A 26,135-nucleotide genomic window follows, 5' to 3' on the forward strand; every position below is an offset into this window, starting at 1 on the left:
TAGAATGTAACATGGGTGATGATAACCCATCTTTTTTCATTTGGTCAGAATACAACCTATTCCCTTTATCCATTTGTAGAGCCTGATAAATTATGTCCAACAGACGGATACTAAGCACACATTGTTTTCTTGTCTGGCTATTTAATAGTCAATCAGAAGAGGTCACTTATCTGTGATTGGATGAGTGGTGTAAAAGACCTCTAGCTATTGGCTTCCTGGACTCACTGGAAATTAGGGGGGTATATTTACTAAACTGTGGGTTTGAAAAAGTGGAGATGTTGCTTACAGCAACCAATCAGATTCTAGCTGTCATTTTGTAGAATGTACTATATAAATGATAACTAGGGGCCTGATTCATTAAGGATTTTAACTTAAGACACTTCTTATTTCAGTCTCCTGGACAAAACCATGTTACAATGCAAGGGGTGCAAATTAGTATTTTGTCTTGCAAATAAGTTAAATACTGACTATTTTTTCATGTAGCACACAAATATCAACTTTAAATTTCAGTGTACAAATAAGCTATCAAGTATTTGTGTGCTACATGAAAAAACAGTCAGTATTTAACTTTTGTGCAAAACAAAATACTAATTTGCACCCCTTGCATTGTAACATGCTTTTGTCTAGGAGACTGAAATAAGAAGTTTCTTAAGTTAAGATCCTTAATGAATCAGGCCCTAGAATCTGATTGGCTGCTATAGGCAACATCTACACTTTTTTAAACTCGCAGTTTAGTAAATATACCCCTAAGTCATTTCACGTCCGATCGCTCCATGTTTTTTTTATTTTCCATACAGTTTATCCATCTTCACTTTGCATTATGTCAGTACAAAAGAGGTTGAAAATTTTATGTATTGCTTTATTAGGGAGGAAAGATTTACTTAGAAATTTTGGGGGGCGGTAATAATTTGATTAAGTTTTATATGTTTTATTTTTTATATAACGGGATCCTACTATTTATTTTTATGCTACTGAGGGCAATATTATTTCTTTTCAGACATATGGGACACTATTAGAGAAAAAAGATTCTCCCATATAGATTAGCCAGGAAGTATTTAAACCAATATTGGCCAATCACGCTGTTTATCTATTGATTGACATCTCAAGGAGCCAATCCAGACTTATGGGATCTTTCACTGTTAAACATATAATACGAGATAGGAATTACTAATTGTTCTCTAAGATTGGTATTTGTCTATGTGCTTAAATGCTCATAGTTATTCTTATGCATAAACAAACCTGTTATTCATAGTAAATGTTGTTGATATTACTTGATATTGAACTAAACTATTAAATTCAAACATTTTACAATGAAAGTTGTATATAACAAATCCTTAAAGTGAAAAATAATAAATAAAATAAATTTGTGAAAGTGAAATAAGTACCAAGTAATAAATATAATAATAAAAGTAAATATTAGTGTAAATAATACAATTATTAATTTGGGATGATAAGTGATGTATGTGAAATTAAATGTGATAATATTTAAGGAGACAAAGTCTCATAATTAAATCATAATAATTTATACATAACTGCTTTGTTATCATTAAAATATATTAAGGATTAATCATATTAACTTCTACTAAATTATTTAATCATTCTAAAACTTTTATATTGAAAATAAAAATAAATGGAATTAAATTAAACTAAAATAGCTTCATTCATGTCAACTCTTATACAGTCCAAAAAGTGAAACATCAATATGTCTACAGGTAAGTGTCATTTTATCATAAATTACAGTCTTATTGTTGATTCTTATTTCAAAATTATGTATCACTAAAAAGCTTCCAATCTTTTCAATTCCTAATTGAAATCTATTACATTTTATTTATGTTATTAATTGTTTTCATATCATAGATCTCAGTTATCCATGTTTAAGAATAATCCATGTTAAGAGGATTCTTAATTCTTTTTGTATTCTTATTTGTAATCCCTTACTTCATATTAATATTTTAAACTACAATTACTATCCCTTACTTCATATTTTTATTTTAAAACTACAATTGGGTCATTTTAGATACCCCTTGTAATTTTGATCTAGAGAAATGCCACATAACTCATATTTTCATTAAGACCATATGGTACTACACTCCCAAAAAGGAAGGTCCACCGACTCTCTCGCTTGAGGAGTTCTGCTTTAATTTTACCACTTCTAATATCGAATTGTAATTTACCTATACCAAAAGCCTTTAAAGCATTTAAGTTGCCCTTATGTTGCTCCAAAAAATGTTTTGCCACTGTTGTTAAGGACTTATACTGTCTTCGGTCATTTTCAGCATTCCTGATATTAGTTAGATATTCTAGAATTCGCTTTTTCATAGGCCTAATGGTCATCTCCACGTATATTTTTTCACATGGACTCTGAAGACCATAAATTACTCCCTTTGTGTTGCAATTGAAAGAGTTTTTTATTATGTGATCTTTATTGTAGTTATCAGTTATTGAAGTCTTATTGATCATGAATTGACAGACTTTACAATTGCCACAAGAATATGTTCCAGTAATTGTAGCTTTTTTTCGTTGTCCTATAGTAAGATGACTATGAACTAATACATCTTTGAGATTTTTAGCTCGTCTCCAACTCATGTTCTTTTTCGGACCTAAAATGAGTTGTAAATCTTCATCAGTGTGTAAAATATTGCAATGTCCAGCAAATACGAGATGATCCCTATTTTGTTGTTCTGCTGTTCTTCTTGATTGTTTTATAAATCTATTGCTACATCCTCTTTCTTTGAAACGTACAGTTAGTTCATCAGCTCGTAATTTGAAGATCTCTAGATCTGAACAATTCCTCCTCAACCTCAGGAATTCACCTTTCGGGATTCCCCTAAGTACTGGTGGAAAGTGAAAGATACACCCGAGGAATATGTTAGTGGAAGTGGGGGCGCACGCCGTCCCCATCGCCGTACCTCGTGTTTGTAAATAAAAGCTGTTGTCAAATGTGAAATAATTACTAGTTAAGACAAATTCCAGCAGTTTCAGTATAAAGTCATTAAATTCTGAGACTCCATCCATATTTAAAAAATATTTGCCTGCTGCAATGCATGTTGAATGTTGTATACTAGCAGGGGCAGGCTGGGCTGGAGGGCAGTGGGGCATCTGCCGCCCGGGTCTGTCCCATAATGAGCTATCTTGGGCTGGGTCACTGGGCAATCTGCATTTTTTCCCTTTAAAATAGGCTTCTAAGTCGAGTCTTGCCCCTCCCCGGCTGTACTTTGTCAGCCCTCCCCTCTATACTAGTATATAAAGATTCAACATCTGCTGTTGCTAACCAGATGTCTGGGTCTAATGCTACATCATGTAGTCTATTTAGTACATTCGTAGTGTCTTTTGTATTGGATGGTAGACAAGTAACATACTTTCTTAGATAAGTATCCAAAAAATATGCTAACCTGTTCGGTATGGTTTCCAATTTCCGATAATATAGGTCTACTGGGTGGTGACACTTCATCTTTGTGTATTTTGGGAGGTGTGTAGAATGTTGGAGTTCTAGTTTCTTTGCATTGTAAAAAATAATACTCTGTCTTATTAATCGTCCCCATTTGATATGCTTCATCTATCAATCTTTCATATTGTCTCAGATAGTGGTGGGATTAAACAATAATTGTTTATGACATGTTTTATCTTTTAATTGCTTCAAGGCTTCTTTCTTTTTTGTATTGTTCTAGTGGCCAAATGACTACATTACTTCCTTTATCTGATTGCTTAATTAGAATATCACTCCAGTTTTTCATTTCATTTAAAGCTTTTCATTCTTCAGATGATAAATTATAGTTATTACTAAATTTAGAGGTCCTTTGAGTCAAAAGTTGGTCTATGTCATTTGAGACTAATGTAGTAAAAATTCTTACTTGAGGACAAACCAGATCATTAGGAATATAGTTTGATTTTCTTTTACAGATAGTACGTATATTCTCTTGATTTGCAATGTATGGACATTTGTCATGAGATACATTCATTTCTTCATCCTGTTCTTTTTTAAGATCTTCTAAAATATTTAAAGCTTCTATATATTCTTCTGTAGATAGAGGGATGTCTTGTATAATGAGGGATTCTCTAAAGTCACTTCCAGATGAATTTAGATACTCTGGATTAGATTGATGAGAAATTAAAGGATCTTTTAACCAATAATAGCTTTCTAGCAAATAAGTGAAGATATTTTTCCCATCTAAGTCTGTCAGTATTAGCAATCAGGGAGAAGGAAAGACCTCGACTAAAGAGATCAACATGTGTTTTAGACAGTATATTATCTGATAAATTTATAATTCTAAGATTTTGTTCATGCATTGAAGTAATTATTGCCTTCTCCTGTTGGACCTTAAGTCTTTTTTCCTGTCCCATTGTCTTTGCTGCGCAGATTTCTTCTTACCTCTCCTGATTGACCTTAAATTTATTTTTTTGCTTCTTTTCTTTGTATATATCAGAGTGTTTTCTAAAAAATCTCTCCTTTCAAAGTAATTGTCTCTATTACGGTAAGAAAAAGAAGAATTGGATGTACTTTCATTTTCTGATCCCATATCAGTGGATTCCTGACATGTATCACTGGAATAAAAGTCTCTATCCTTATCTTCGTGTATATAAGTTCTCCATCTGAAGACTCTATTTGTGGCATAATCTTTTGATCACTAAAGAATTTTTTCTTTTCATTTTCAGCTATCTTGTTTTCAAATTCATCAAGATCTTTTTGACATTGTTTCAAAATTCTTCTGGAATGTTTCTAGTCCTTCTAATTGTTTAAGCTTCATAGTTACGTCATCAATTTCTTTACCCAAGTCACCAAGAAGTAATTTATCATGTTTTATCAAAATGAGCCCTCTTGAACATTATGTACAAAGCACATATTTGATACCCATTATTTGCGGTCATTTAGGATAGTTAATGAGTAATATTAAGGAAACATATGACCTAAGTTTGGATAAAATCAAAATATATACGGCATCTACTCTATCCAACTACATAACCTGTATACGAATTGAGATTTAAGATCACTTTCAGTGTTAAAACCCTTATCATCCAGTTGTTATGACCTAAACCAGGGTTGTCTAACATGCCTGTAAATGTGGCCCAGCAGGAGTTTTGGTTGTGGCAAGGGGGCAGCGCTGTTAATGAAAAAAAAAGTCCTGCAAAAAAAGAAAAAGATAAGAAAATACTTACCTTGTGGTCACGCGGTCCCTCCCTGGTCTCCTCCTCCGTGCGGCGCGCGCAGTGAATGTCGGGCGTGACGTCATCACGTCCGACATCCATTGCGGAGCACAGCACATAGGAGTCACCCGCGCAAAATATCAGCAGCAGTGAAATGGAAAAAACAAGAGAATCAGAGAACAAGCCGATTAAAAGGTAAGTTAAGGTTTTTTTTTTTTATTATTTCAAGGGACGCTGACCAGTGCATAAACTCACCTGGTCCTAGAGCATCACAGACCTTATCTTTCTGTCTTAATGACTGCTGTATTGAAGCCCTTCATAAAATGTTGTAACAATATCACTTGATGTTTGACAGCAGCCATTAGCATGTCATTGAAGCACTGAGCAACAACAAGGAGCATTAGCAATGTTTTCTATGGTTTTTTTGGATGATCAGCTATCATTAGTGCTAGTGTATTTTATGTGCGGCCCAAAACAACTTGTCGCCTTCCAATGTGGCCCAGGGAAGCTAAAAGGTTGGACACCCCTGACCTAAACACTGCATTAATTAACACAGAACCTTATAGTTTGTGAGACTTTGGTATGATGGAGTAATTTGAATGATAAATTCGAATATTTTCCAATCTGTAATATATCACTAACATTTTAATCACTTTTTTTTATTCTTTTTCACTCTCTAATACTATTCATTTAATAATTCGCTCATAAGGTGTTTTAATAATAATAATAATAATAATAATAATAATAATAATAATAATAATAAAAATAATAATAATAATAATAATAATAAAGATTTTAGTTTTAATTAACTGATGGATCTTAGAGTACATCTATATGGGAGAGTCTCTTTTCTCTTTTCTATATATGTATTTTTTTTCTCTCTGATAGCACCTCCTGTAAATTTATAATTGTGATATTTTGAATATAACAGGTGGTTCAACTATTGTTTTTTTTATTCTACAGGGTCAAAATTTGTAGTGTATGCTCTTGTGGCATTACATGTCAAGTATGCACTGGTGCGCATGTTCATGCTGGTACTTGTAGTGCCTCAAGAGAGTGCACTCTGTGTTGCGAGTATTACCCTGGTGCCCATTGGACAGGGGTACCACATGGGGCCCAGTGCATCTCAGCATTGGGCAGGTACTCTCTAGGTGCTCTCTAGGCTGAATATTTTTTCGAGCCCCTCTTTAGAGGATCAGGTCCAATGCTGAGTAGCACTGGGATTGTAGAAAATGGAAGTGAGGATCTTTCTCAAATCAATCATCAACTTAATAACAATGTATTAGAAGAAAAAGACAAACTATCAGATAGCAATGCTGTGTATATTACTGAGGGGGGCTGTGTATATTACTGAGGGGGGGCTGTGTGTATTACTGAGGGGGGGCTGTGTTTATTACTATGGGGGGGCTGTGTATATTACTGACTGGGTCTGTGTGTATCTCACTGACTGGGGCCTTTGTTTCACTGAGGGGGGCTGTGATAAATGTAATGTTTTATTATAATGTATGTATCAATGCCCCATGTTGGCCACACCCACAAAACAATGTAGTCACGCCCTTTTCGGCGCCGCCGCTGCGCGGCGGCACAAGCCTTCTTTCATGCTTGAACTGAGGTGGGCCTCTGTATTTTAAATGCCAGGGCTGATTTTTAGTCCCAGTCCGGCCCTGATTACATACTATTCATATATCCTAGATGTGGAACTTACAATCATATACACAGTATAAATTATTTCCTTTCACCCATTTGCATATAGATTCTACTATATATTTAAACAGCGCAAATAGAAAACCATTTAAGCTTAGACACACAAAACACATTACAGGGACAATGATACTTAAATGTTACATGCAGATGTGGAGCTTCACTTGTGATATTAAATTCCCTTTAACATGCAATCTTAATCCTCAATAACAATTTTACACATAGAAAATAAAACAGTTTAACATAGATACAATATAATATCAAGTTTACATCATACTTGCCAACATTTCTTTTTCTTTTTCCGGGAGATGCCGGCTGGGAGGTGGGCGTGCAGGGGGCGGGGCGGCGAAATCGCGTCATTTTGGCCCCGCCCCCGTTACGGAATGACGCAAATTGCGTCATTTTACAGCGGGGGCGGGGCTAAACGCCGCGATTCCGGGTGAATCGCGGCGTTTAAACTGATTTTTTCCCACTTACAATCAGGGAGATTGCCACACTCGTCCGGGAGACTCTCGCAAAATGCGGGAGTCTCCCGGACATTACGGGAGAGTTGGCAAGTATGGTTTACATTGCACTGACTTCTTTCCCGGTTTTATAGATGTGTGTATGAATGTGAATTCCACGTTTTATTGCCATTCCATGTTGCTCAATATTATAAGGGCGCAGTCATGCCCTTACATTAAGGACTCACATTCCAACCATGTTAATTTTGTGAAGGGGGCATGGTATTGGAGGGGCTACATTTTAAAAAGTATTAGAGCTATGGAGCTGAAATTGGCAGGTAAATCACCTCTCAGTGCTGCATGCCAAATTTCAGAATACAAGAATAAAAATTAACAATTTCAGAATAGTCACAAGTTGAAAATCTTGACATGTTTTTCCACTCCTGTTCTGCAAAAGGTTACAGTTTTTTTTATTTATTTGGGAGGGTGTAACTCAGTGTGAAGGGCATTTTAAGATAAGCAGTGTTTTTGTTAAAAAAAGCTATTTTGACAGTGGATTGGCTTTGAGGGGTAACATTTTTGAGAAAAGTTTATTTTTACAATTTGGTGAAATATGCCCCATTTTAAAGGTGAGGAATTTCATAGCGTTGCGCATGTCAAATAGAGGTATGTGATGGGTGTATGCAGAGTGATTTCACTTGAGAAGAAAAATATGGCTGACTTCTCCACATAAAAAATGTCTTCTCTGAGAGTGGGAGCGCACTTAGGGGGCAGGGGTGTCAGTTGCCCACAATCTCCCTCGCCCCTTTCCAGCCAGGACTGTGGTCAGGCTGGTCCCCTTCCTCAGGGCAAGCTATGCATCTACAGATCCATTACTATCCATTCAGCTTGGTATGCATGCTGCCCCCCTCTTTCACAGTAAGTAGGAGACAGAAGAGTTTGCCAAATGGAAGAAGGTAAGTGAGGTAAGTTATTGCAATAAGGGTGGAGGCTGAGTATTAATTTATTGGTGAGGGTGGGTAGAAATCATTTAATAGTGGGTGGGAAATATTAATTTATTGGTGGGGCAAATTAATCAGTGGTGAGGACTATTTCATTTATTAGTGGGGTCATAGTAATTAATTTAAGGTTGTGTGTTCTTATTAATTTCACGTAGAACTGAGTTTAGGAAGAAGGAGAGCTATTTATTAATTGTAAATACCAATTATTTAATATTGGTGAAATTTGTTGGGAAATAGGATTAACTAATAAATGAGAATACTAATTATTTAGTATTTGGACTTTTTAGGGGGAAATAGGTTTATTAAATGGGAATACCATTAATTTAATGTCAGGGAATGGTGGGGGGAATTAGGTCTATCTATTAATCCTGAATGCTATTTATTTAATGATGGGACTAATTGGGTGGAAATAGGTCTATGTGCTAAATGTGAATACTATTAATTTAATGTCCGTGTCACGGGCACTAGGAGTCTTTGCCCAGAAAATCACCAGATGCAGTCTTACCAGAGTAGTGTATGCACACAGTGGTCTTCTGGTAGCAGGGTGACTAGCGGAACAGGAGAATCAGCAGAGGGTGAGAGGATGCTCGAGGAAAGTCTGTGACTAGCAGTAGCAGGTTATGAGTTAAACAATATGAACACGAGGATCTTGATGGACGTGAAGACGTGAGGAAAGTCAGTGGTCTGCGTACAGCAAGTTGTACCACTGCTATAGTGAGAGGAATGTCCAGGTATAGATAGGAGGTAGTGAAGTCAGTGGTCTGCGTATAGCAAGTTGTACCACTGCTTATAGTGAGGAAACTTGTAACTGGTGCCAATAGGAAACAGGGAGTCAGTGGTCTGCGTTCAGCAAGTTGTACCACTGCATATATAGGTGATGATAGGCACTAGGGTAGATGAATGGAGCATCAAAGGTAACACGGAGAGCACAAGGAACTTGATTCCAATGGTATATATAATACAATAGCAAATGACTAGCGCTGCTAGAGAGATACAAAGTCACTACTGAGATCCAGGACATATGAGACAAAGTCAATAGCATCTATAACTTCGTGAGATAGAGGACTCCGTAGATGAGCAAAACACAGTCCAAGCGGATATGCAATAAACTGGTAAAGTCAATAAAAGATAAGCATACCGCGGTTCAGTTGAGCAGGCTGTCATGAGAGAAACACAGGGATATCTGAGCGGCTGAACGCCGACACGAGTAGAGACCACAGGAGAGTGGTAGCGGTAATCCGTGTCTGTGAAGCACACAGACAGAGAACATAACACGAGAGGAGCAATGATGATTCTTGCGGAGGTCAGCAGGAATAGTAGACACGATGAAACACAGGAGAGTTAAAGCGGTCTGGCAACCGGCAATGCAGTAGACAGGAATCAGCTAGGACTGAAGACACGATGAAACACAGGAGAGTTGAAGCGGTCTGGAAACCGGTAATGCAGTAGCGAGGAATCAGCTGGAACTGAAGACACGATGAAACACGGGAGAGTTGAAGCGGTCTGGAAACCGGTAATGCAGTAGCGAGGAATCAGCTGGAGCTGAAGACACGATGAAACACAGGAGAGTTGAAGCGGTCTGGAAACCGGTAATGCAGTAGCGAGGAATCAGCTGGAACTGAAGACACGATGAAACACAGGAGAGTTGAAGCGGTCTGGAAACTGGTAATGCAGTAGCGAGGAATCAGCTGGAGCTGAAGACACGAGGAAACACAGGAACACCTTCAGAGACTCACAGGGAATGAGACTCCAAGATCAGGCCACGAGGTATTGACCACAGGTGCTTTAAATAGGGAGTGTTGCCTGATCAGCCAATTAACTAAAAGCAACAGGTCTGAAGAGTTCATAGAGGCTGCGCATGTGCAGACCGTCAGGATGGCGGGCGGCCACGGTTCCTAACAATGGGAGAAGAGGCACTCACAGTCCGGTGAGTGACAGTCCGGCTGATTTCGGGTTGGGGGGGTCTAATTATTAAATGTAGGTGCTATCGATTTAACATCTATGGTGGTTGGGGGAGGGGAGCCTATATGGACTCACACACTGCTCGACTTTCCATATATTATGTATCTCCCTTTTTACCAAACAGGGTTCCAACATTCCATGATCCAAACAAGCAGCAACTGAAAATATTGAAAACTGCAAGAACAGGTAGGCGAGCGCACCTCCATCTTCCAACTGTCCTGAATCTGGTGGGACAGTCCTGATTTTGTGTCCCTAACCTGCTCAGTCAGCACTTTGTCTGGACTGCCATGATAGATGGGATATATGTATGTTAGCTTCTTTCATCACTGCACCTACTGGATAGCTTCGGAAAGCCAGTGCACTGGCATTAATCAATAGAAACAGTGAAATTGAACAATACTTTTTCCAGGTATCTGGTAAAATATGTTTCCATCTATATATCAATATTTTGACATAGGAGGGTAAGGGGATAATCCACTAACACCTAGGGTTGTCGAGAGGGGGGGTATGGTACACAAGTGAGGCGGCCGCAGCAGCAGTAATGTACCTGTTCCCAAGCAGCTGATGACATTAATTGTAGATTATGTAAGAGGAGTGTTAATGTGTAGGGGTTCATGTGAGGAGAGCGCAGGTTTGCAGAGGAGGCATGCGAGGGGAGCGCTGTTGTGCAGAGGGGGCATGTGAGTGGAGTGCTAGTGTGCAGAGGGGCATGTAAGGGGAACACTGGTGTGCAGGGGGGCATGTGAGGGGAACACTGGTATGCTAGGGGGCAAGTGAGGGGAGCGCTGGTAAGCTGGTGGACATCCGAGGGGAACGCTGGTAAGCTGGGGGGCATCCAAGGGGAATGCTGGTAAGCTGGGGGACCCTAATGTGTCTTGTTGGGGGTGTCCTAATATGTGTTGAGGGGGCATAATGGGTCTGGGGGTGGGCAATATGTGCCAGGGGGGGGCATAATGTGTCAGGGAGGGTTGTAATATGTCTTGGGAGGGGGGTCATAATGTGCCTGGGTGGCATTTTAATGTAACTGGGGGGTTGCATGGTATGTCTGAGGGGTGGTGTGATGCAGCTGAGGGATGGTGTGATGTGGCTGGGAAATGTGTGATAAATGTATATTATATACTGCATGATCTGTTATGTACAGTGTTCACCTATTGCTTGGTTTTCCATATTTACATTTTCCAATAGGTCCCAACATTCCAGGATCCATGCAACAATCCAAAACCAGGTTGTAAAAGCTGCAATAACAGGTAGGTGAGAGTAACACCATTATAATACATTATGGTGGAATTTAAATAGTCGCGAAGTGTCACTGAGAACGTCCACAAGACACCTTGTGGCGGAGATTTGCCAGATATCTCCTCCCATTTTTCCTCACATCGGAAAATGAGTGTGGATTTCTACTGTAATATCGCCGGTAATTGAATCTCCCCCAATATTTATGTCTAAAGAAGTGCAGCCATGCCTCATATTGACCACGCCCCCAACATTATGTGGCTACGCCTCTTGGGCGGCTCCGACCCTATGTGGCGGCATACAGCACCAATCCTACTCGCTTGTGGAGCGGGGGGCCACAAAAAGTTGGTGTACTGGGGCCCCAAATTTCTCTTGGCGGCCCTGCTAACACCTGTTTGATTGCCAATCCTGTATAAACAGCCTAGAATACTATCAAACTAATAAGACTTACTCACAGACTCAGGGGTTATATATGTCTTCACGCTCTCACTATCTTTTGAACAACAATGCAAAGCGGCATTACTATAACCATTTGGATGATTGAGAATATCTATTGACTAATTATTTATTAATGAGTCAAAGTATTTTCTGACCAATGGGAGCACCAACAATTATTTGAAGTATCAGCTAATATATAAGTGTAAAGTAGTTTGTGTACATTTTGCTATAAAAATCTGTTTGTGGCGTATCAGCGTTTGAGGTTTTTTAAAACAATTTTAGAATGTGATTTTATTAAAAGCATGTAAACAATGATTTTTTAAACTATCCACAGTGCACATACAATCTTTTTTTGTGGCTAAGTTTACTAATGCAAAGAAAAATGTTTTTTTATCTTTTGTATTTGTTGATGGTTGCAGGCCTCTTGCATATAGTAACTTATGGCCACTGCCTTAACAAGCACCAAAAAGAAAATATCTTCTTTTCTTACTAAGCTCATATGCCTGCTATAGTCCTATATAAGGATGAGCGGGCTCGGATTCCGCTAATCCGAGCCCACCCGAACAGTGCGGATCCGACGGGATCCGAGTACTGTTCGGGTACTTCCGGCCGCCAAAGGAATCCGAAACGAGGCTATGACATCCAAGTCTCGTGTCGGATCTCGCGAGATTCGGATGTCATAAATTCTCAGCTTGCGGCGGCCATCTTCATTTCGCCTGACATCAGGGAAGAGGGAGGGTGTGTAGGGTAGTGGTACTCCTGCGTTATCAGTCCAGTGCTCTGACCTTGCTGAGTCCAGTTGTGCTTTATGCTTGTGTCCAGTGCTCTATCCTTGCTGAGTCCAGTGGTGCTTTTGTCCTGTGATCTGTCCTGCTGAGTACAGTGGTGCTTTTGTTCTGTGCTCTGTCCTGCTGAGTCCAGTGGTGCTTTGGCCAGTGTCTGTCCTGCTGAGTCCAGTGGTGCTTTAGTCCTGTGCTTTGTTGTGCTAAGTCCATATAAATTTTATAATTATTAAAAACATCTAAAAAATCCAAAATAAAAAATAAAAAAAAAATTATACAAAAATAATTTAAAAAAAATATTAAAAAAATAATTTAAAAAGTATAAAAAAATTCTAGAGAAATATATTATTGCAGTCCTGAAATATTAGTACTGCAATACATACGTTCACTGTTCTTGCAGTCCAGAATTATTAGTACTGCTAAATTTACCTACATTCACTGTTTTTGCAGTACTGCAATCTATATTACTACGTTCACTGTTTCTGCAGTCCAAAAAATAGGAACTGCAATCTATATTACTACGTTCACTGCTTCAGCAGTCCAAAAAAATAGGAACTGCAATCTATATTACTACGTTCACTGTTTCAGCAGTCCAAAAAAATAGGAACTGCAATCTATATTACTACGTTCTGTTGAAGTCGTATAATTGGATGAACGAAAGTATATTGGGTTAATATTGGTTTGCCGTGCGTATTGCGAAGCGTACGCCACGTATCACGTGGCGTGATGCGATCGCACGGTAAAATACGCACGCACACACTCGCATTACAACAGTTAGTTATTTATATAATTTCATATTGGTTCTGTTACACTGTAATTCAGGAGCAGATAGTATTCGGTTTATTATTAGTCTATATATATATATATATATATATATATATATATATATATATATATATATATATATATATATATTGATTATATGTACATTGTAGTGTTATTAAAGGTTTAGGTAATAGGAAAGGTGTCATGCCTGATATCATATTGAAGCCCTAATCATCAGCAGCTGTCCGGTGCAGTCGGCGAAGAGATCGCACATTGCATACTTTAGTTATTGATATTAGAGAGTAAAACCTTTGTATGATACTGGCTATGAAAAGGAGCAGACCCCCTGGAGAGAAGACCCCCACCTTTGGATTCCTTAGATTGAATCAACCTATTACCTGTCTGGCCTGGACCCACCCAACGTCTGGACCTATAGAAACAATCTACGTCATCTCTATTGTTCACAATGAAACACTGACTGTATATATATTAGCTGCATCTCACTGGGGCCTCAGTCAACTCTGACACAGTATTCTAAACAGAATGTCCATCGGGTCCCGTGGGTGCGCAGCGTGCGCAAGCGATTGCATTTGGTATGTATTTATCTTTTGGTATTGGCTGTGCTGTACTGTACTTTATCATAATATAATAATGTATTGAATTGTTGACTATTTACATCTGCAAAAATAAATTACTTTGTGCTTTGGACACACATACAATTGATTGGGCAATGCTTATTTTAAAACGATAAAATTACTTTAATAGTTCACTGTTTAAGCAGTCCAAAAAAATAGGTACTGCAATCTATATTACTATGTTCACTGTTTCTGCAGTCCAAAAATTAGGTACTGCAATCTATATTACTACGTTCACTGTTTCTGCAGTCCCAAAATAAAGGTACTGCAATCTATATTACTACGTTCACTGTTTCTGCAGTCCCAAAAAATAGGTACTGCAATCTAAATTACTACGTTCACTGTTTCTGCAGTCCCAAAAAATAGGTACTGCAATCTATATTACTACGTTCACTGTTTCTGCAGTCCCAAAAAATAGGAACTGCAATCTATATTTCTACGTTTACTGTTTCAGTAGTCCAAAATATAGGTACTGCAATCTATATTACTATGTTCACTGTTTCTGCAGTCCCAAAAAATAGGTATTGCAATCTATATTACTACGTTCACTGTTTCTGCAGTCCAAAAAATAGGAACTGCAATCTATATTACTACGTTCACTGTTTCAGCAGTCCAAGAAAATAGGAACTGCAATCTATATTACTACGTTCACTGTTTCAGCAGTCCAAAAAATAGGTACTGCAATCTATATTACTACGTTCACTGTTTCTGCAGTCCCAAAAAATAGGAACTGCAATCTATATTACTACGTTCACTGTTTCAGTAGTCCAAAAAATAGGTACTGCAATCTATATTACTACGTTCACTGTTTCTGCAGTCCCAAAAAATAGGAACTGCAATCTATATTACTACGTTCACTGTTTCAGCAGTCCAAAAAATAGGTACTGCAATCTATATTACTATGTTCACTGTTTCTGCAGTCCCAAAAAATAGGAACTGCAATCTATATTACTACGTTCACTGTTTCAGCAGTCCAAAAAATAGGTACTGCAATCTATATTATTACGTTCACTGTTTCTGCAGTCCCAAAAAATAGGAACTGCACTCTATATTACTACGTTCACTGTTTAAGCAGTCCAAAAAAATAGGTACTGCAATCTATATTACTACGTTCACTGTTTCAGCAGTCCAAAAATAGGTACTGCAATCTATATTACTACGTTAACTGTTTCTGCAGTCCCAAAAAATAGGAACTGCAATCTATATTACTACGTTCACTGTTTAAGCAGTCCAAAAAATAGGTACTGCAATCTATATTACTACGTTCACTGTTTCTGCAGTCCAAAAATTAGGAACTGCAATCTATATTACTACGTTCACTGTTTAAGCAGTCCAAAAAAATAGGTACTGCAATCTATATTACTACGTTAACTGTTTCTGCAGTCCCAAAAAATAGGAACTGCAATCTATATTACTACGTTCACTGTTTAAGCAGTCCAAAAAAATAGGTACTGCAATCTATATTACTACGTTCACTGTTTCTGCAGTCCAAAAATTAGGAACTGCAATCTATATTACTACGTTCACTGTTCCTGCTACATCAAAAAAGCATGAACATGCCCTGCCATCATCTAAAACAAGAGGTAGTGACGCGCTTGAACTTCACCCTCTATATGCTGCAGAGGATGGAGGAGCAGCCATCTGTGCAGTGGAATTTAGACAGTTGAAGGAGGTATTGTGGCCCAGGTACCCAATCGGGTACCGGGGCCACTCCACTAGGCAGTCCAGAAATCTTAGTATCAGATATTAAACTACGTTCACTGTTCCTGCAGTGCAGAAATCTTAGTATCAGATATTAAATTACGTTCACTGTTCCTGCTACATCAAAAAAGCATGAACATGCCCTGCCATCAACTAAAACAAGAGGTAGTGACGCGCTTGAACTCTACTCTCTATTTGCTGCAGAGGATGGAGGAGCAGAAAAAGGCCATTCAAGCCTACACAGCCACCTACGATGGGCCACGTGTTTGTGCCGCCCACTTGTGTCGCTTAGCTTAGACATCCGGCTACCTCGGTGCAACCTTTTGGACTAAAAACAATATTGTGAGGTGTGAGGTGTTCAGAATAGACTGGAAAATTAGTGGAAATGATTGTTATTGAATGGTATTGAGGTTAATAATAGCGTAGGAGTGAAAAAAAAACAACAAACTGGATTTTAGCACTTTTTATGCTTTTTTAAAAATAAATCAGAACCTAAAACCCTAAATCAGAACCAAAACCTTTCGTCGGGTGTTTTGGCAAAACAAATCAGAACCCAAAACCTCAAGCTAATCAGAACCCAAAACCCAAAACCCAAAACAGTAAAAGTGGTCGGTGCACGTCCTATAGTGCATTAGCCCAGGCTGGCAAAAGTCTAGTGCTGGTATTTGTAAATTTGGGAGGATACCCCTTCCCCCCTTTGTATAAGTTGGCACACTGTTTTTTTTTTTTTAAATCATTATTTCTAATTTAATTATTGGTCTTACGGAGCCGTCACCAGCAGTGCAGTGCATAAATTAATTTCAAACGGTTTGTGTTGTATGTAAATGGCCACCATTCGTTGATTCTCAATATCAAATTTGTGGCTCAACGTGATTTAACCTTTACATGTGACAGAAAAGCTAGTGTGTAAATGTGGTAATATATAAAAAGAAAGCTGGTGGACATATGTTAGTTGAAGGGGTTGATGTGAGAGAGAAGCTGATGGTAAGATGCGGTGACATGTAGAAGAAAAGCTGGTGGGCATATGGGATGGCATGTGAGAAAAAAAACTTGTGCTTGTATGCAGGGCCACCTTCAGAAAAAATCGGGCCCAGTACGGGCCCCCGTGCCACCCGCCCCCCCCCCCCCCATGAGCGCCCCCCCATGAGCAACACATACTTACCTGGGGCCCGCCGCTGGTCTCCGCCATTCTGTCTTCAGCCTGGCTGTCACCGTGACAGCCAGGCACGAGGATCCAATTGCAGGGGTGGAGGAATCATTCCCCCTGCGATCATGTGATCTGTCACAGCCAGATCACATGATCGCAGGGGGAATGAATCCTCCACCCCTGCGATCGGATCCTGGTGCCTGGCTGTCACGGTGACAGCCAGGCTGAAGACAGAGTAGCGGAGACCAGCGGGGCCCCAGGTAAGTCTCTGAGCTGTTGTACCAGGCCCCCTGCTGAGCCCTGGCCCGGTACAACAGTACCCCCCCGTACCCCCCTGATGGCGGCCCTGATTGTATGGAGTGGCAAATGTGAGATAATCTGTTGGACATAAAGGGTGAAATGTGAGTGAAAAGCTGGTGGGCATATGGGGCGGCATCTAAGAGAAAATCTTGCAGGCATTTAGGGTGGTATGTGAGAGAAAAGCTGGTGGGCATATGGGGTGGTGGAACCTGAGAGAAAATCTGGTAAGAATTTATAGTGGCATGTGAGAGAAAAGCTGATAGGTGTATGTGGTGGCATTTGAAAGAAAAGCTATTGCACTGAGGTTGATATTAGTATTATTATTATTATTATTATTATTATTATTATTATATTACAGTGCACCACAGTGCCGTACAGTAGGGAAAACAATACATACATAACACAGGTAAATATCAGGTGGACAACATAAACGTGGACATGAAAACAAAGGGAGTGAAGGACTCTGCTCACTAGAGAGCTTACATTCTGAGTGGAGGAGGGCACAGCTGAAACAAGAAAAGCGAGTGTGTCTTAGAGTGGAGATTGGGACAGCTGTGAGAATGTATTAGTGTGAATATTGGGGATAAGGTCACCTCTAAAAACGAGATGGGCTTTCAAAGAGCGTCTTAAGATTTGAACGCTATGGGAAAATCTGATTGAGCGTGGTAGGGAATTCCATAAGTGGGGAGCAGCACGGGAGAAGTCCTGTAAGCGGGAGTGAGAGGTGGTAACCAGAGACGAGACAAGGCACAGGTCAGAGTTAGATCTAAGAGGACGGGAGGGAGAGTATTTTGATATGAAATTTGAGATGTAGGCAGGGGTAATGTTGCTGAAGGCTTTGTAAATGAGTAATTTGAATTTGATTCTGGAGGACACGGGGAGAAAGTGTAGGGATCTGCAAAGTGGTGCAGCAGATGTGGAGCGATGAGAGAGGAAGATCAGTCATGCAAAAACATTTAGGATGGATTGAAGTGTGGATATATGGGTGTCAGGATGTCAGATAGCAGGAGGCTGCAATGATGAGAGAATGGATAAGTGATTTAATAGCATGTTGAGTAAGAAATTGGCGTATTCTGGCAATGTTTTTAAGGTGGAATAGATAGGACTGTGAGAGAGTCTGGATGTGAGGAATATAGAAGAGGATGGAGTCTAGTGTGACATCAAGGCAGTGGGCTTGGGATACTGAGAAAATTGTGGTGTTATTGACAGTGAGGGAGATTTGAGAGTAGGTGGTGACTCTGGCAGGAGTGAAGATAATAACCTCTGTTTTGGACATGTTGGACATGTTGAGCTTTAGGTAGTGTTGGGACATCCATGTGGAGATAGCAGAAAGACAGTTGGTTACACAGAATAGTACATATGGAGAGAGGTCAGGGGGAGAAATATAGATTTGGGTGTCATTAGAGTAGAGGTAGTATTGGAGGCCCGAACGAGCGAATTAGTGCCCCAAGAGAAGATGTGTACAATGATAAAAGTAAAGGGTCAAGAACAGAGCCTTGTGGGACCCCAACAGTTAGTAGGAGTGGAGGGGAAGAGGTGCCAGAGGTAGAAACACTAAAGGAGTGGTTCAATAAGTAGGAAGTGAACCAGGAAAGAACTGTGTCATGAAGGCCATTGCAGTGAAGGGTGTGTAGGATATGAGGGTGATCAACAGTGTCCAAAGCAGCAGAGGTCCAGGAGCATGTATATGGAGAAATGACAATTAGACTTTGCAGTAAGTAGATCATCAATCCGTTTGTGATAGCAGTTTCAGTGGAAGGTTGGGGGCAGAAGCCTGATTGCAGAGAGTCGAGAATAGAATGAGAGGAGAGAAATTGAGACAGGCGTTTATATACTGGTTGATCAAGTAGTTTGGAGGTCAAGGGGAGGAGACAATAGGGTGGTAGTTGGAGAGAGAAGCTGAATCAAGAGATGGTTTCTTTAGAATTGGTGAGATGAGAGCATGTTTAAAGGAGTATGGAAATGTGCTAGTGAAGAGAGACAGAATGAAAAGGTGACATAGAGGTGGGGGTGTGCAATGGAGGTCAGGGAACGGAGAAGTTGGTAGGGAATAGGATAGAGCAGACAGGTTGTAGGGTCAGATGATGAGATGAGTGCAGAGATGTTATCTTTAGCTTCTGGAGAGAATGAATTCATGGTGGATTGGGGAGTGTAGGTAAAGGTGGGTAGAGTGGGTGGAGTAAGTGGAAATTTGCATGAGGAAATATCTTGTCGAATGGTGTCAATTTTGTCTTTGAAATAGGTGGCAAAAGCATGGGCTGCGAGGGAGGAAGGGGGAGGAGGTACAAGTGGGTTAGAAGACTGGGAGCATATTAGAGATTTGAAAAATGTCTGTTTCAGTGGTAGTCACCATTCAAAGTGACATTACACCGACACTGACTACATCAACATAAATATATCGAAGACTATGGGACAGAGACCGACATTAAAAAAATATAGACTTACCTTGAAAGTGACAGAGAACATTTCCGATGCGTGTCCTATGAATTGCGACTACAGAAATGCCAGACAGTTGAAATTCACGTCACATAAAATGGCGGTACTGACTTTTACGCTTTTAAAGTGGCAATTCCAGGTCCCAAAACACGGATAATACAAACTATGGGTTAGGTTTAGGGTTAAGGTTAGGATTAGGGTTGGGGTTAGGGTTACTATGCAAATTAGGGTAAAACGCTGGGTCCTGCCATTGCCACTTTAACAAAGGGAAACTCAGTATCGCCATTGTATGTGACGTCAATTTCAACTGTCTGGAATTTCTGTAGTCGAAATTCATAGGGCATGCATCGGAAATGTTCCCTGTCACTTTCATGGTAAGTGTATAGTTTTTTAAAGTCGGTCTCATAGTCTTAAATATAATTATGTCAATGTAGTCAGTGTTGCTCTAATCGCGACCGAAATAACAAACCCAACCCATTGGCAATTGAAAGGGCAGTGCTGTAAAATGTAGAGATGAATTTATAGTGGAGGAAATCAGGATAGGAATGAGATTTCTCCAGTGGCGCTCTGCAGTGCGCGAGCACTTTTGCAGGTAGCGGGTGTGTTTGGTGTGCCATAATTGGGATTTGGATCTTCGGACACTATATGTAGTAGCTGGAGCTGCATTGACTTTATAATTTGGAACTTAGGAGGGCTAAGTGGTTCTTATCTGCCATCAAATTCTAGGCTTCTGAATTTGATAACGTAAATAATTTAACTTTACAAAAATTTATGAAGTTCCATAATCAAAAAACCTTATAGTTTAAGATGTCTGATCAAGACTTACACACCATCTAAAATTTAAGAAAACTATTGAAACATTTCCATTCAACTTCCAAAAAAGCAATCAAATTATGACAAAAAATGCAGAAGCCTTGTAGTTAGCTGCAGATTCAGCACTATCATGTAGTGAGATTGCTGTCACTGACACAATGGGGGAGCTACCAATTCACAGAATAGAAACCTGTAGTTTATGCAACTGAAGGTCTGAGCCCATATATAACACAAAAGATAATCCCCACATCCATCCCACTCAGTCCTGATATATGGACGGTATTTTATTTAAGAGTGTCTTTGTCAGATCCTCTGATCCAAACTGGCGCAGAACGGGTGGCTGACAAAGGCAGACTTTTAGGGGCATATTCAATTCCGATCCCGATTCGCGGGATCGCACCGGAACGGCCGCGAACGTAATCCGCGGTACCGCAATAACGTGGATTTTCGTTCGCAGCCCATAGGGGACCTATTTCTTTCATTTATGTTACTGTTGGTAACAAATGAAGGATGTTGTCTTATTTAAACATAACTGGTAAAAAATAGGCACATAATCATAATTCTAAAATATATAACATATCTTAGTTGGTAGTACATATTAGTTTGCAAAAAAAAAAATTTGCCAGGAGAAAGAATGTATCACTTATGATATGTCATTTAGAGAAATTTGCTGATTTACAATATTTACCCATGGGCATCTGGTTTCTCATTCATTAACTCAATCTTCCAGAGCCAACTTTCAGGGAACTGTGCTCTGGATATTATATCATAATCCTCAATGTTATCACTGTCATCATCACCTGATATAGAAAAAAATGTTTTGTTAATTTTTTCTGCTCTCAAAAATCTGAAAATAAATAAAAGAGAAGCAATGATAGAGTTCTATGAAAACAATTCATTCCTCCTAGAAGTTCAGATGTCAGTATTCAGTGTTCTCTTACTAAACAGAAGAATATACATGGTGATTTTTTTTCATGCACACTCTCTCCTCTGTGGTGAAAACATTTCTGCCACAACAGAGTTTCCTGAAGAAAGTTCTGCTCCAGTATTGGAGTATATCTTATAATAATGCCTCAATAATGCAGTTTAATAGCACTAGCAAAAGAAACTATTGTTGTCAGAAAGGTATTCAATTCACATTTAATTTATGTCAATTAATTGGCCATAACCACTTCCCTTGGTAAAAAAATTACATATTCTAACTAACCTTCCAGTGATGAGCCCCTTTCAATGCTTAATTGCTGAGCCTGTATGCGGCTGTCATTTACAACACATCAGAGCTCTCTTAATTAGCATTTTACCTTGAGTTAAGCAGTGTTGCAGTTATTTTCACAAAATAGATCTATGTTTATAGCTAATAGTTTATTGTATTTAACTTTACTTAAATTTTTTCCTAACTTGCTGAATATTTACCTAATTGAATTGAATTATAAGCTAAATAAATAAGTTGGAGCAGGCAGGATAAAAATAAAGTTATCGGTGCTGTAAACACCGAAACTGTTTACTCCTACAAAATTATTCCGATAATGAACAGAGTGAAATAGAAAAAATAACTGCTTACCAGTAAAAAGACACAGAGAAAATGCAATGAGAGGACATCGCGACACAACCAAATGACGTCAGTTTTTTTTTAAGCAGCAACACATGGACTATGGTTATATTAATTTTATTCCTAACCCTAATGTCACGGTCGTCTGAATTTCTTGATCCGATTCGGGACCCTTGGGACTAGCTGGAGCATGAGTGAAACAGAACTTAGCAGCCTGGATGAACTTCTTGCTCATATTTCTTGCTGATTGTAGAATATAGCAGGGGAATTAGCAGTCTGGAAATGTAGACAGGAACAGTGCACTAGTAATGGAGACAGGAACACTGCACTTGTAATGCAGTCAGGATTACTGCACTTGTAATGCAGTCAGGATTACTGCACTTGTAATGCAGTCAGGAACACTGCACTTAGGAATGCAGACAGGAACACTGGAGCCAAGAACTATCCTCTGGAGAGAAGTGTGTTGTTCTGGCAATGAACAGATCACAGCAGCAGGTTTAAATAGGGTGTCCCAAACAACTATTGGCTGATCAGTTCATGTGATCACAGCTGCAGAATCTGGTTGGTCTGGAATGATCACCTGACTGCATCCAAGATGGCCGCGCCCATGCAGCAGAACAAACAGTATGTGTTTGTTTACAAATGAAGGTGTGGAGGATGGCAATGCTGCAGACGGCCAAAAGGGACCCAGGTAGCCGTGATATGACAGCGGCGGATGAGGTAAGTGCGGCTAAGATCCCGATTTGTGACAGTACCCCCTCCCTTACGAGTGGCCACTGGACACTTAGATTGGGGTTTAGTTGGAAACTTGCGGTGAAATTTTCTGATGAGAGATGGAGCATGGACATCAGAAGCTTTGATCCAGGCTCTCTCTTCTGGACCATAGCCCTTCCAGTCGACTAGATATTGTAAGGTCTTATGTCGAAACCGAGAGTCCAAGATCTCTTTAATTTCATATTCATCACCATGTTCAGTCTGCACTTCAGGAGAAACCAGTTTGGGTGTATAAAACCGATTTAGCACCAATGGTTTTAAGAGAGAAATATGGAAGGAGTTGGGTACCTTGAGGTAAGATGGTAAATGTAATTTGTAGGACACTGGATTGATGACCCGGGAGATGTTAAACGGGCCAATAAAGCGGGGAGCGAATTTCATAGATGGAACTCTGAGGCGTAGATTGCGAGTTGACAGCCAAACTCTGTCTCCCGGTTTCAAGCTTGGAATGGCTCGTCGCTTTTTGTCGGCCTGAATTTTGTAGCGTTGGGACGCTTTAAGTAGAGATTCCCGTACTTGGCGCCAGTGGCCTGCAAAATTCTTTAGGAAAACTTCAGAGGCAGGTACTGAGGCTGTAGGAAGTGGAGTAAACAAGGGTACCCTGGGGTGTAGGCCATAGACCGTATGAAATGGAGTGGAAGCAGAAGATTCGTGATAATGATTATTATGAGCAAATTCTGCCCAAGGAAGCAGATCTACCCAGTCGTCTTGTGAAGAAGATATGTACAAACGGAGAAATGTTTCTAGGTCCTGATTGACTCTTTCCGTTTGCCCGTTGGACTGTGGATGATAGGCCGAAGAGAAGTTTAGTTTGATCTGTAGTGCTTGGCATAAGGATCTCCAGAATTTCGCCACAAACTGAACTCCTCTATCTGAGACGATTTCTTCAGGACACCCATGCAAACGGAAGATCTCCTTTATAAATTGCTGAGCCAGTATAGGTGCTGATGGGAGGCCACGGAGAGGAACAAAATGCGCCATTTTAGAGAATCGGTCAACGATGACCCAGATGGTATTGAAATTATTAGAATTTGGCAAATCAGAAACAAAGTCCATAGAAATATGGGTCCAGGGTTTGGTGGGAATAGGTAGAGGCAAAAGTTGACCAGCTGAAGATTGTCTTGAACTTTTATGTTGGGCACAGCTGCCACATGCGGAAACAAATTGCTGAACATCCTGATGAAGAGTAGGCCACCAGTAGCTTCTCGATATGAAAGATTGAGTTTTGCGGATGCCCGCATGACCGGCAAATCTAGAACAATGTGCCCATTGGAGCAATTTTTTACGCAGATTCTCAGAAACAAAAATTTTTCCCTGGGGAGGTGTATTGTCGGGTCTACTGACTGCGATGCTGAGTGGGCTGATAATAGGCCGTGGATCCACAGTGATGGAATCTTCCTCTTTCACCATAGAACGTGACAGAGCATCGGCCTTGCGATTTTTGGAACCGGGACGGAAGGTGACATGGATATCAAATCGAGAAAAGAATAGTGCCCATCGGGCCTGTCGTGGATTCATGCACTGTGCAGTTTTAAGGTAGAGCAGATTCTTGTGATCCGTGTATATTGTGACAGGATAACGAGCTCCCTCAAGTAAATGCCTCCACTCTTCAAGCGCCAATTTGATGGCAAGCAGTTCTTTGTCCCCTATGGCATAATTTCGTTCAGCTGGTAAAAATTTCCTGGAGAAGAACCCGCAAGGATGCCATTGCTCATCAGCTGGTTTTTGGGAAAGAACTGCCCCTACTCCGACAGATGAGGCATCAACTTCCAAGTAGAATGGACAGGTTAAATCTGGTTGCCTGAGTATGGGAGCAGAAATAAATGCTTGTTTCAGAAGTTGAAAAGCTGTTTGGGCTTCTTCAGACCACTTGGCAGGATTAGCCCCTTTTCTGGTGAGAGCGGTGAGTGGTGCTACTACAGTAGAGTAGCCACGAATAAATTTTCGATAATAGTTCGCGAATCCCAGAAATCGCTGTACTGCCTTTAGTGTAGATGGTTGAGGCCAGTTAAGAATAGCTTGCACCTTCTCTGGGTCCATACGGAGACCAGTACCTGAGATGATATACCCCAAGAATGGGATGGATTCAACTTCGAAGGTGCATTTTTCAAGCTTGCAATACAGTTTATTCCTTCTGAGACGGCTGAGGACCTCTTTAACATGTCTGCGATGGGACTGGAGATCAGAGGAGAAAACGAGGATATCGTCCAAATATACCACAATAGTATGGTACAGTAAGTCCCGAAAGATTTCATTTATGAAATTCTGAAAAACTGCTGGGGCATTGCTCAGACCGAATGGCATGACTAGATATTCGTAGTGCCCATCCCTGGTGTTAAAGGCGGTTTTCCATTCGTCCCCACGCCTAATGCGAATCAAATTGTAGGCCCCGCGGAGATCCAACTTTGTGAATATTTGGGCACCTTTGACTCTGTCAAATAACTCTGTGATTAGGGGCAGAGGATACCGGTTCTTGATGGTAATGTCATTGAGACCTCTGTAATCGATGCAGGGACGTAATCCACCATCCTTTTTCTTTACAAAAAAGAACCCGGCTCCTGCTGGTGAAGAGGATGGTCGAATGAAACCCCTTTTCAAGTTCTCTTTTATATATTCAGACATAGAGTTTGTCTCAGGGATAGAAAGAGGGTAGACTCTGCCACGTGGTGTGGTTTTACCTGGAACTAGATCAATGGGACAGTCCCAATCCCGATGAGGTGGTAGAGTTTCAGCAGCTTGCTTACTGAAAACGTCTGTGAACTCTTGGTAGGCAGAAGGAACTGTCAAAACTTCTTTATCAGAGGTGGAGCAATGTGGAAGAACACGTTGTAAACAGGACTCGAAACAAGTTGGAGCCCACGCCAAGATTTGTGGAGTCGACCAGTCGATATGGGGGTTATGCAATTGAAGCCATGGAAACCCGAGAACCACAGGACTAGTGGCTTCTGGGATGACCAAAAAGGTAAGGGATTCAGAATGCAGAACTCCTATTTGGAGAGTCACTGGAGAAGTCTGATGCGTAATGGTACCCCCTGGAATACGGCTACCATCAACCGCAGAGAGAAAGATGGTCACTGGAATTTTCACTAGTGGAATGGCTAGTTCAGCAGCTAACTTGGCAGACATGAAATTCCCAGCTGCTCCTGAATCCACCAGGGCTGAAATGTATTGGGAGTCTTGAGCGTGTTTCAGGGTGACTGGGATAATACAGTCCTTGCCTTGTGGGGAGCGAAGGGCCACTCCTAGGCTCACCTCCTCATAGTCAGCTAGGAGGGTATGTTTACCCGGTTTGCGAGGACAATAATGTAGCAGA

The 26,135-nt window shown here is 40.2% G+C and overlaps 1 protein-coding gene across 1 annotated transcript in view; it reads right to left on the reverse strand.

The window, feature by feature from the left end:
- LOC142151181 (A.superbus venom factor 1-like) overlaps positions 1-26,135 on the reverse strand; it is a 162,919-nt gene that overhangs the window by 85,908 nt on the left and 50,876 nt on the right. Inside the window, exon 17 of the mRNA XM_075206547.1 lies at positions 21,188-21,299. Within this exon, the coding sequence (XP_075062648.1) occupies positions 21,188-21,299 (112 nt within the window). The remainder of the gene's footprint in view (positions 1-21,187; positions 21,300-26,135) is intronic.

Source organism: Mixophyes fleayi, chromosome 4, assembly GCF_038048845.1.
Source record: "Mixophyes fleayi isolate aMixFle1 chromosome 4, aMixFle1.hap1, whole genome shotgun sequence".
Lineage (NCBI taxonomy): Eukaryota > Metazoa > Chordata > Amphibia > Anura > Limnodynastidae > Mixophyes > Mixophyes fleayi.